This window comes from Podarcis liolepis, assembly GCF_965112155.1.
Source record: "Podarcis liolepis genome assembly, chromosome: 3".
NCBI lineage: Eukaryota > Metazoa > Chordata > Lepidosauria > Squamata > Lacertidae > Podarcis > Podarcis liolepis.
Window position 1 is genome coordinate 71,455,755 of NC_139557.1, and position 12,980 is coordinate 71,468,734.

At 43.7% G+C, this 12,980-nt stretch overlaps 1 protein-coding gene across 9 annotated transcripts in view; it reads left to right on the forward strand.

Moving 5' to 3' along the window:
- The window catches only part of MAP3K4 (mitogen-activated protein kinase kinase kinase 4), a 74,493-nt gene that overhangs the window by 16,410 nt on the left and 45,103 nt on the right, over positions 1-12,980 (forward strand). For 3 of the 9 annotated variants that reach the window (XM_083496374.1, XM_083496373.1, XM_083496375.1), the window contains exon 1: positions 74-816. The exons of 4 other annotated variants lie outside the window; for them this stretch is intronic. In XM_083496374.1, coding sequence (XP_083352500.1) covers positions 146-816 — 671 coding nt within the window. In that variant the 5' untranslated portion in view covers positions 74-145. Of the gene's footprint in view, positions 1-72; positions 828-12,980 lie in introns of those variants that run through there. 2 more of the 9 variants (XM_083496372.1, XM_083496377.1) reach the window with 2 other exon arrangements.

Here is a 12,980-nt window from a genome sequence, read left to right on the forward strand (position 1 = left end):
CCAATACAGATCAACGCCACATGTGTGTCCCGTCCCGTCCCCTCACCCGCCCCCCGCCCGGTTACTGGTAATCTCACTTTTAGCGCTAAATTGCCCTGCTTTTATCAGTGAGATAACGCGGAGAGCTTTCTCTCCGGCGGGAGGCATGCGGCCAAGCGCACGAGGCGCTGATGCTGTAACAACCATCATTTTGCAAAGATTACGCACGGCGAGGTTGAATCATTGGACCTGCGAGGGAGGCAGGATCCCGGGCGGAACGAAGTCGCCTTCCTCCCACCGCGGATACCCGGCTCGGCCTGCCTCCGTCTTCCCTGCCGCTCCCTTCACCCCCTGCCCGGCGGCCTCCCCTTTTCTCTCCCGGAGCTGCGCTGCTCGCTTCTGCCTCGGCGGCGGGTGGGACGTTCTGCCCGCCTCCTCTTCCTCCTCCTCCCGGGTGGCGGCGCCCGGCTCCATTCCATTCTCTGACCACAGGAGCGAACGAGAGCGCCTGTGGCGGGCTTTGTCCCTAGACGCTCTCCGTACTACCGAGGCTCCCGGCTTCGCTCCTCTCGGAGCCTCTTTCCAAGATGGCGGCCGCACGGCTGGCTCTGCGCGGCCGAGTCTCCCTGCAGCCGGGTCGCCAGTGACGCCCTCCTGCTGCCTCCGCCGGTGCAGCCGACCCGGCTCCGCGCCCCTCTTCTCTCGCCTGCAGAAGGGCTCCCGCCGCCGCCGCCGCAGCTATGCCAGCCTCGGTGCACGCATGAGAGAGGCTGCCGCCGCCATCGCCGACCGAGCCATGGAGGAGCCGGAGCCGGAGTGCAGCGAGGCTGCCAAAAAGTAACGCATTGGTGGGGACCGGGGGTGAGAGGGAATAGTTTCGTTCGCTTCTCCTCTTTCCCCCTGCCATTTAAATTGCAGCAGCCACAAGGTCGCCTCTTTGCACAGCAGGAGACTCTTGCATCCCCTTCACAATAGGCTCCGGTCTGCAAGCTTCCGCTTGCCCGGCTGTTCCTGCAAGGGAGCTTTTCTTTGGATGCTGCTTTGGCTGGGAAAGGGGTGGGAGTGGATGCCCGTCTGTCTGATGCTCAGCTTCGCCGGTGACCTGCTACGTTGATTTTAGTAGGATTGCCTCTGGGGTAAAGCTGGGTTCTGCAGTTTTACAGTCTCGGGGACACCCCACTCCTGGGTATGGGGTGGTTAAAACAATCAAACAAACCGAGGGACAAAACTAGGAGTTGAAAGTTGTATGTGCTTATTTGGACTTCAGTTGATTTTGATGCAAGGGAGCATCTTGAAAAAGTGTTGTGTTCTGGATTTGGGAACCATTATTAAAATGTGTAGATCGATCCGGATGCAAGGTGCCCTGTATTATTATTTTTCTAGCCCAATAAGATCCTTTTGAACCCCTTTTCCCATGGTGTAAATGAAAAACAAAAGTGTACATGTAGCAGCCTAATCTTAGCTATGCTTACTCGGGAGTAATCCCACTGGGCTAAGTGGGGCATGTTCTGAAGTAAAGGTGCACAGGATTGCAGTGAAAATTATTCAAAGTGAAACTAATGTAGCCTCTGCTGTTTTCAGCCTTTTTTCAGGAGAAAGTTGAGAAGGCAATAATTTTCTGATGGTTGCTTTATCTGTTGATGCAATAGTGGAGACAGATGATGTCTGAGCCTCATTTTTAAAAACTTTACTTTAACTATGTGATCATTACAATACAGATTGCGTGAAGGCTGCTTAGTTGAATTCTACAGTTCCAAAGTGCCTCTGAGAAGAGGTAGATTAACTAACAGTGCAGTCCTAAGCATTTCTGCTCACACTGTAAATTCAGTGGTGTTTGCTCTCATGTTAGTGGGGTTAGGATAGCATTTTAAATTGGGGTTGTGGAAAAGGGGACAAATATTCTCTTCAAATTGGTTTGTATAGTAATTCAGTTCATTGGTTCCTTTTCTGTTATTTGATCAGAGTGTTAAAAAAAGACAAAGATCTTGTGGGCTTTCACATAAATGCTGAGATGCTATGATGCTATCTTTTTCTGCTCTTGTCAATGATGCAGCAAACTCTGTGCAAAAGTTGTTAACATACAGACTCAAGTTCCTTCCTGCTTTCTGAATATGCCCACATTCATATTTCCTTACATCCATGTAATTAACTAATACTGTTGGCCAGACAATGTGAGATTACATGTAATTGTCCCATTCCTCACACTATTTGTTCATAAGTTAGTTTAATGAAAATTCCACTGAACACTACGATAATAGAATAAATTTTGTATACAGTCGGAGCACTGCAGTGTATTTTCAAGTCTGAATAACTTGAAACCTATTGCTAATTTCAAATGGGTGAAGGAAAATGCAAAAAGCAATACTCTATTCTGCCTGAATAAAAATTGGAAGAGAGTTCTACCTTTCAGTTTTAAAGGCCAGCTTGGCACCTACCTCTGTTTTGAAATGCAGCGGGTGGTGGTGGGGAGACTAGATTGTAATGCAGCTTCCAAGGTGAGGCTTCTCAGTCATTGTGCTTGACTAGTTTATTCCACAGGAAATACCGTAAGTCTACCTTCAGGGACTCAGGACATAGTATGTTTTTATATTGTGTTAACCTGTAAACAACCATATGAGATAGATAAAGGTGAAAGATAGTGATTTGCTCTAGGCCACCCAGTGAACTTTACTGGCTGAATAAGGAAATGAACCTATATCTGCAACATCCAACCCTAGGATTAATTCTGCCTTCTGAAATTTAAAAGAGGGATGTGACACTGGCAGCATAACTCTATATACATGGACAATCAAGCTACAGTAGCACTGGGACATGTGGGGGTGATTGTTTGAAATATCTATTATTTTTCATGTGCTGAGTCTGCATGTAATTGCAAACTTCACATGATCACTGCATTTGCATCTCAGGGCTGGAAACCATACTTGTGTTAGTAGGAATTGACCTTTAGAGATGGGAATGAAAATAACTTCATGGATCTGATGTCTTCAGGTTTCCAGCTGACTGTGAAGCTACTGCATAACTCATAGTAATTCCCAAGCAATTAGTTCTCTTGCTTAGATAACATCCTGTTGATTCATTTTACTTCTCACCAGCAGGCATTCAGGAAATGCCTCCTTTGAAAAATCCAGCGGTGTATAGTCAGTGCAAAATGGATCATAAATGAAGAAGCTCAATTTTAGCAACTGGAGGGAAAAGCTTGGAGGGTACACATTTACTAGATCCATCTTGTAATGATGATGAAAGTCACCTTTGTCAAGTGTTGAAAAGGAAGTTTTAATTGCAATCATGACAGTGATGGTGAAGATTCTGGTGCTGATTGGCCGAGCTGGTGTGAACATTCCAACTGCTTAGGGAATAATTGTGTTAAGAGTATTTGCAGCTCTGCTTCTGTGAAGGAAGGGGAAATTGTCATGTTTTTTGGAATTAAAACTTCACACAAGCACTAGGGGACTATATTGTTTTTGTGATGATAACTGAGGAGTGAGTAGGGGGGTCTCGGGATGAAAGGAAGAAAATATGTGGATGGGACAGAGGCAAAGTAACTGAAGGAAGTGACAGAGAAGGCACAAGGGACTGAAAAATAAGCATCTGAGGAAAAGTTGTAGGTGAAGGATAATTAATCATTTTTGGGGTTGGGAGAGGAGTACAAAGAAGACATTCAGACAAGGAGGGGTTCTGGGAAGCTGTATGCTAGTAAAAAGAGAAAGGAGACAAGTTCTAGGGAATCTGGCCCAGAAAAAAACATTAGCTAAAGAAAATGAGCTGGGGGGAGACAAAAGGATAAGTGTGGCCTACTGTAGCATTGCTATCTGGCAATCCTAAGGGGTCAAGAGTAAGCCCCAAAAGCTGGAAATAGGAGACAGTTTTTGCATGCTTATATAAACTAAGCAGCATAGCCCATGGATGCAGGCTTTTAAGGAGCCTTTGATGTTGGACAGCAGCTAGTTTGAATGCCTTGTGACATCTTTGGGTGAAAGTGTCTTGTTCTTAGAGATTTCCAGGGAGGTAGCCATGTTAGTCTGTTGCAGCAGAAACAGGAGAGACTTATGGCCAGGTAAAGACTAGCAGATTTATTATGGCAAAAGCTTTCATCAGCCAGTTCATCAGATTTATTTATTTTTATTTAGCAGATTTGCAGTTCACTTTTCAAGACCATTCTTTATAAAGCAGCTTGCAAAATACACACAGAATATAATTCAAAACCATTTAAAGCATATCAGCTGACAGAACAGAAGTGAACTGACTTCATGAAAGCTTTTACCATTTAAGATGCTGCAAGATTCTCTGTTTTTGTTCTTAGAAGGACTTTGGATTTGTGTGTTCATTTTCAAGTTTTCCTGTGCTAATCTGCATGTTGCATTGCCATAGTATTATAAAAGCTAAACTATTGACCAGCATAACAGGCAATTTAATATGTGGTCCATAGTTCTGAGGCCTTTGAATCATAATAATAGGCTTGCATTTGAAAGTGTGGCATCAAACCCTATGTCTGCATGAACGTGCAGCACAATTTCTTATAAATGCAGATGACTCTCAGAATGTAAAGTTCTAGATGGTGTTAAGGCAATGGTCCTGCAGCTTGTTTCCAACAGTAACAAGCCAGCTGCTTCCAGAAAGCCCACTGGCAGGGTGTGAAGGCAATATCACCCTTTCATCCCGATACTATCTAACATACTATCTGAACATGGATGTTGCACTTAATTATCACAGCTAATAGCCACTGATAGGCCTAAGTTAATGTCATCATATGTTATGGCCATGAATTCCATAAGTTAATTATGCGTTGTTGTGTAAAGAAGCACTTTCTTTTGTCTAACCTGAAACTACTGATAATTTTCATTGGGTGATCCCAGGTTCTAGCATTTCATGTAACAGAACCATGAAAAGCTTGCATAGCAAAGCTTACATTTGTGGCTGCCCCCCTCCATTAGCAGAGCTGGCTGGCATAAGAGATCAAGGTGCTGTTGCCTAGCAGAAAGTAGAATCAGCCTAATAGTCGGTGGATGCTTTTGCAAATAATATGTATAATCCTGAGATGTTTCTTTTATAGTTCCTGGGTGGTTTAATTCCTGAGTCCAATAAATAACTCATAATTGTTGTGTGTCTAAAATTAAGTCCATGTACAGGCACACATATAATAGAAGTATCTTCTGTACATAACACATAATCCATATTGTTTACCAGGTTACTTATTGTTGATTGGTGTGTGCGATGTTGGCACAAGCAGAGGGGTAGAACGGTGTGTTTGCATTATCTTTACAAGTTAAATGGTTGAATAACAAAAATGGAGGGTGCTTTGTTTGGGTGTACAGTCGTACCTCGGGTTACAGCCGCTTCAGGTTGCGTTTTTTTGGGGTTGCAGACCGCCGAAACCCGGAAGTACCGGAACGGGTTACTTCCAGGTTGCGGAGGTCACGCATGCACAGAAGCGGCAAATTGCAACCCGTGCAGACGCAAGTTGCGAACGCTGCGGGTTACGAACGTGCATCCTGCACGGATCATGTTCGCAACCCGAGCGTCTACTGTACAGTGTTCTGCTACATGGATGAAGTGGACCCATGAATTTCCTGTTTAAAATTCCTTCTAGTAATGTGGATCTTGTTTATTCATAATCTGCCTAATTTGGACATGAGTGTTGGTGTGGTCATAATTGATTTTCAGCAAATGAAAGCCAATCCTTAAATTCGTTTTTAGTTTTTTTTAGTTCATATTAAGGGGGGGTTTCTCAAAACAGTTGAGGTTGTAATCTATTCTGTAGCTGCACACTGTGATTCATTTGCATGTCTGCTGTAAATATGGATTTGTCATCATTTTAAGTATGCAAGTTAAAAACATTTTGGGCCTGCCTGCATGTGTGTAGGCCTTGACGATGCATTGATACATCATCTAGGACTGGTATGAGGGCCAGACAGCAATGGTGACTTTACCCGGCAGTATATTGTGAGTGAAACCACTGCCGCTCCTGAGTCCCTCTGCCTCCAGCACCCAGTGCACCAAGGAAGAAACAAGTTGCAGCCAGATACTGGTGGTAGAGGGACTCAGGAGCGGCAGCAGTTCCACTCACAATATACTGCCAGGTGAAACCGCCATCTTGCTCTGTCTCTCATACTGCTGAAGGAGGAAGAAGCTATATCAGCCAGAACCAATGTAGCTTGTTCCTCCCTGGGCTGCCTGCGCAGGCTGGCGGATCCTTTGAACCTCTCCGTTGAGGGGCACGCAACTGTCCACCCCTTAGCATAGAAGTCTAACTGAGTCCCCACCCTACCTCTGTTAATAAAGATGAGGGACATTTAATTCAGACTATTGGAAAACACATTACTAATTTATTTTCCAGATTTACACCAGACTAGCCTCTTTCTTGACCACCCAAAAATATACTTGTGTGCTTTGTGAGTGGTGAAACATTTTATAGCATGTGCATTCCAGCACAAGAAGTTTTCAGAATTGTATCCATATTGTTATGTGGGTGTAATTCTGAAGTGCTGATGTGAAAGTGTTTGCTGTATAATTTACGAAACAGGTTTTAGTGCTGGATAAATGTGTTTATAGGGCTAGAGAGAAAGAACAAAGCTGATTATGTAAATAAGATGCCAGTTTGGGAATTTAATAACTTGTCAGACTGAAAAGTTGTTGTTGATGCATACAGTTATATACATCGAGTTATTCCAACTCCACAATTCTGTGATTCTATGTCCCATGTCAAAAGTTGGCAGATGCTATGCTGAGACATTTGGTTATGAGCTTTTTATTTTCAATGTTTAACCCCTTTCATTTCAATGCTGACATCTGTTCTAACCCTCAAGGTTTTACTAGGGGCACTAGGTTACATTGGTGGGGAGCCAGTTTTGAGCTAGTATTAGTAGGTAATCCAAAAATTCTAGTGCTTGAAAAAGTCTAGGCAAACCCACCAAAGGAAACCCCCTTCAACCCTTTTCTGCTTCAGAAGCTGGTCGGTTTGGCTCTGCTGCTTGATAGTCAAACCGTCTCCAGGATGTTCCCAGGCCACTTCTGCAACTTCAAGGTTTGCAGTCTTCTCCTATCATACTCACCAGAGGATGGTGCCACATAGCAATGGTGAGTGTACTGAGCAAAAATGAGGATGCTAGTACCTTTGAGCCTACCCATGTGCTGATGCCATCCTCCAGCTTCTTCCACCATCACAAATATGACAGGCTGTGACCAGAGAAACTCTCCAAGGAAAAGCATGTTATTAGTGATGTAGAATACCATGAAGAAGAAGAAGAAGAAGAGTTTGGATTTGATATCCCGCCTTTCACTCCCCTTCAGGAGTCTCAAAGCAGCTAACATTCTCCTTTCCCTTCCTCCCCCACAACAAACACTCTGTGAGGTGTGAGTGGGGCTGAGAGACTTCAGAGAAGTGTGACTGGCCCAAGGTCACCCAGCAGCTGCATGTGGAGGAGCGGAGACTCGAACCCGGTTCCCCAGATTACGAGTCTACCGCTCTTAACCACTAATTTCTACGAGTGCTTACATAACTGATTTCCCCAGTCAACTGATAGTATAGTGATGGTACTGATCTTTCTTAAAAATTGTGCATTTGATGCCTATGATACTTCAGTTTCACCATACTCAATACTGTATAAGCATTTTAGTAAGGTATTATATTTTTATATTCTGATTTTTCAGTTGCCTAGAAGATTGTTTTTCAGTATCTAGTTACTTGGGAAAGAAGGTCTTTATGCAATCTGCGTTGGTCTTTCTTATGGCATTTGAACTGGAAAACAGGAAATCAGCTTAACTTGCACCTGGCCCTCTTTATCCATCTTTCCTTCTGTAGCAAGCACCCTGTGGAGAATGGCAAAGCTGCAAATGGAGCAGATTAGAGTTGTAATGTGGCTTCTGCACTACCAGTGCTGGCTGAATTTCCAAGTGCCCAGAGGTTCCTATTCTCTTTGTTATAAGGCATTGAATAGCCAGACTCTAATCTGTTGAGGAATTGTTCTGAAAATTTCACTTTTGTAATTAATTTGAAATTACCATACTTCTCATGTTTATTAATTTGGAACATTCATGATTTTATAGTGCATGGTCTCTGAAAATGATTCAGGTGATCTGCTGTTGCAGCAGTCATAGCAAAAAGAATTAGTTTGAACTGCGTGGCTTAATTAGTGCTTTCAAGGCTGCCTGTATTGTTATGCAACCCAGTAGTATTGGCCTTTGTGGAATGTAGACTATGCTGTGGTGGCAAAACAACATCTCTATGTTAAAGGAAAATGTTTGGGTGCATGTCAATAGAATTTCATCCTTAGCAGCACAATTGTTATTAGCTTTAACTATAATTGAGGGCATATCTACATATTGCTCTATTGAATTGCATAGAACTTAAAAAATATATGTTTCTGATTTTGGTGAGATAATGAATTGGATTCTGGGTAAGTCAGTTGCACTTAGGACCCATTGAAATAACCATGGAAAGTTTGTAATGATAGACTACATTCATATATGCACTTACCTGGAATCAAATTTCATTGAACTGTGTGGAAATTACTTTTGAGTAGGCATGCATTGAATTTTACTGTTTGTGAAGACTCATTGGGAACTAAGTTCAACCGACTGACTTCAGATCCAAGTTCCAAGCCAGTGTATCTTAAACTGAAATAGTTCAATAAATTGTGAATAAACATTGGTGTTTTCCGTTCAGAAATTGTGCGGGCTGACTTCCTAGAGGAAGTCATTGTAAATGTAGATAAGCATCACTGGTAAGTGTTTGGTAAGAAATGCAGTCTTCTAAGCTAAAGGAAGAAGAATTAATTATAGAAAGTGCAAGGATTTATTTATTTATTCTTTCATTTTAGATATTTATAGGCTACACATAACAAAAGTTCTCAGGATATTATAGCCTGGCTTAGTACTCTCTCACAATACATTTTGTTTTTGTTTTTTTAGGCAGAGTAAAGGCATCAGGCAGCAATGGCACCACTAGGTGGGTATGCCTTTGCTTGAAATAATCCTGCGTAAAAGAACTCAGAAATTAGCACAACACAAAGGATGGTTGCTAATTTTCTATGATTGATAAATTTTCAGTTTTCATGTGGGAAAAGAATGTATTTTTTGCTAAGCAGAAAAAGTGTTGTAAAGTGACTGACTTGGTTAAGACTTAAAGCAAAAAAATGTGAGCAGAGGAGGGGTAACCAAGATGATGAAGCAATGGTCTGGAAACCAAGCCTTATGAGGAATGGTTGAGAGAGCTTGGCATGTTTAGCCTGGAAAAGAAGAGACTGAGGGGGAGATAAGAGCCATTTTCAGGTATCTAAAGAGCTGTCACATGAATGATGGAGCAAGCTTGTTTTTCTCCTGCTCTGGATTATAGGACCCAAACCAATAGCTTCGAGTTAAAAGAAAGGAGATTTTGACTAAACATACAGAAAAACTTTCTGACAGTAAGAGCTGTTTGACAGTGGAACAGACGCCCTTGGGAAGTTGTGGGCTGTCCTTCCTTGGAGGTTTTTAAGCAGAGGTTGGACAGCCATTTGTCATGGATTCTTCAGTTGAGTTTCCTGCGTTGGACTAGGAGTTGGATTAGGTGACGCTCAGGGTGTCTTCCAACCCTACAATTATATGATTCAAACCACAGTACATCTTAACTCAGAAATGGCAACCACAGTTCAGATATTTCCAATTCTGTAAGTAGGCAATCATTGGATTGTGCAAACTAGTGTTGTTGTTCAGGTGTAATAGCAAATGTGAAACTGGGAAGATAAGGAGGGCACAGGGAAATTGGGGAGTTTAACAGCACTCATTCATGTATTGACAAGACATTATTTGGTGTTGCATCTGAACTGAGTCACTTTGTAAGCCCTTTGCCATATGAACAAAGAAATGTCAATTGCCTCTAGTTAGAGGGCCTGTATTTTCAAACTATTAGTACTGAGAAAATAGATGCATTTTATTCTGTTGTAATTATTTATCAGCGCTAAAACTGAGCTATCTACCCAGTCTTCATGCAAAATATAAAACTATTCAGATTTCAGCTAAATGGAGTGTCTTGTAGGTCTGGAACAGTGAACAGAAATACTCTACACTTCAATATTTTATTGCAGGTCCCACTCGTTAATTCAGTTGTACCTCGGCTCCTGAATGCCTTGGGAGTCAGAATGTTCCGGCTCCCAAACAATCGAAAACCGGAAGTGAGTTTTCTGGTTTTCAAATGTTCCTTTGGAAGCTGAACGTCCGACAGGGCTTCCGCGGCTTCCGTTTGGCTGCAGGAGCTTCAATCAGAAGCTGTGCTTTGGTTTTCGAATGTTTTGAAAGTCGAAAGGGCTTCTGGAATTGATTCTGTTCGACCTCTGAGGCACAACTGTACAATACTTTTAGAGTCTAAGCTAAAGGAGGCAGTGTGAATGGAATAAAAAAATTGTGATATAGGTAATTCCGTAAGTGCATAGGGAGTCTGGATTTGAGAAGCTAATATGTCATGAACAATCTGCATAGTGATTAGTTTACAGTTTTGGAATGTTTGTAGAAAGTTGGGGGAAAATACAAAAATATTATGAAAAAGAAAAGTGTTGTTCCTGTGTAGAACTATTTCCCTACCTTATATAGAATGTGGGTTATTGTTGGATGGGCAATAAAAGTTCAGAATATCTAAATTTGGGGAAACATGGGTATGCTACAGAGGGGCACAAATACCAAATCACCACTGTCAGCTTTTAGGCAATGTCATCAAGAGGCTTAGGAGGTAAAAGTGCTTAGATGCAGCCATTAGTTCTGCTACTGCTCTTGCCATTAATGGTCAATGCCATTAACATTAGGAGAGCCAGTGTGGTGTAGTGCAGTGTTTCCCAACCGGTGTTCCGCGGCACACTAGTGTGCCGCCGGACGTTGCCTAGTGTGCCGTGGGAGGGAGGCGGGCGAGTCGGGCTAATCCTCTGACGAGCTCCACCTCCAGACCCATTGCTCAAATCCTTTAACCCAGGAGGGCGGGGAGGGGGGGAGAAAGAGAAAAAAGAAAGGGTGGAAAAAAAGAAGGGGAAGAGAAAATATTTTTTTTAAAAAAGGAAAGAGAGGAAAAAAAGCGAGGGATGGAGGAAGGGGAATAAACAGAAGGGGAGGACAATGAAGAGGGGCAGGGCTTGGCAGGCAGCAGATAACTGGGGAGGGGGGCGCGGCTGGCGGCGGTTCAAGGCAGGAAGGGAGGAGCTGCCTCGCGGAGAGTCTTGGGCTGCAGAGATTTCCCGTTCAGGAGCGCGGGAGGCCACGCCGTGGATGGGAATCTCCTCCTCCTCTTCCTCCTCCTCCTCCAGGAGAGAGGGTGGTCCGCCCCACCGAGTCGGGACTGCTCAAGCGTGGGAGCCTATAGTTAGAGCTCAGCTCCTTTTCTTGCCTTCCCCGCCCCCCCACGGAGCACATTTTCCTCGCCCCCCAACCCCCGCATGTAGAATAGAAGCCCTCCAGCCTCCACGGTGCACAAACTCTCCCCTCTGCAACGAAGCGCTTTGTTGCATATCTTTGGTGAGGTTTTTAGGCAGTCTTGGTGCACCTTAAATCAGCGCTAATTGCGCCTGGACGCAGTATTTACTTCCGAGTAGGCCCCCTTCTCTCCCCCCCCCCCCGGTAGCACCTGACGTTGCTATTCGTATCATCAGGTTTGTTTGTTGATAATTTAATTGTTTTAAAAGCATCATGCTAAAGAGCTCTCTCCCACCCCCAGACCCTTGGGCAAAACAGAAACACACACATACACAAACACAGAGATTGAGCCCTGCAGGTTTTATGAAATGAATGGATTCTGAATGCCTGTTTCAGTGGCTTGTCCGCCTTAGGCTGCTGGGCCAGACACCTGTTACACGGTGCAGTCCGTAAGCTGTGAGCGCTGCTACCTGCCGCCGAGACCACGTAACGACAGTCTTGAAAGACCTACATTGGCTCCCAGTACCTTTCCGAGCACAATTCAAAGTGTTGGTGCTGACCTTTAAAGCCCTAAGCGGTTTCGGTCCAGTATACCTGAAGTAGCGTCTCCGCCACCATCGTTCAGCCCAGACACTGAGATCCAGTGCCAAGGGCCTTCTGGCAATTCCCTCACTGTGAAAAGTTAGGTTACAGGGAACCAGGCAGAGGGCCTTCTCGGTAGTGGCGCCCGCCCTGTGGAATGCCCTCCCATCAGACATCAAAGAGATAACCATTACCTTCTATGCTGTTGCTATTTTTTTATTTTTTTTTACATAAGTAAAAAGTGACCTTTCCCCATCTGGCATGGTGGTGTGCCTCGAGATTTTTTTCATGAAACAAGTGTGCCTTTGCCCAAAAAAGGTTGGGAAACACTGGTGTAGTGGTTAAGAGCGGTAGTCTCGTAATCTGGGGAACCGGGTTCGCGTCTCCGCTCCTCCACATGCAGCTGCTGGGTAACCTTGGGCCAGTCACACTTCTTTGAAGTCTCTCAGCCCCACTCACCTCACAGAGTGTTTGTTGTGGGGGAGGAAGGGAAAGGAGAATGTTAGCCGCTTTGAGACTCCTTAAAGGGAGTGAAAGGCGGGATATCAAATCCAAACTCTTCTTCTTCTGATGTTAACACGCCTATTTTTGAAGTTTTGTGGATAACTAGTTGATACAGTCTTTTGAGCAGGATTTGCAGTTATAAATTACCGTATTTTTCTGCCTATAAGATGCCCCCCTTGGGGGGACTCAGAATTAAGAAAAGGGGGAGATATATCCGTGTATAAGACACCCCCCTAGTTTTTGACATTATTTTTTAGGGGGGGGGCTAGTCTTACACACAGAAAAATACGGCAGTTGGTCAATCATTGTTCATGCATCCTGTAAGATTAATGGTATAAAAATTGGGGATGGTGACATGGATGCACGTCTCTTGGTTTTTTTAGATAGAATTTTAAAAGCCCTTACTAGTTTTTCCATCAATTTCAAGTTAGGTTGTCTCAGAATATTAAATCTTTTGTATGTCGTACTAAAGTTTGATACTCGAATATGGAGAAACAAATATATTTTTCAGTTTCTGATCTTGCCAGTTACAGAGAACCAAGAGT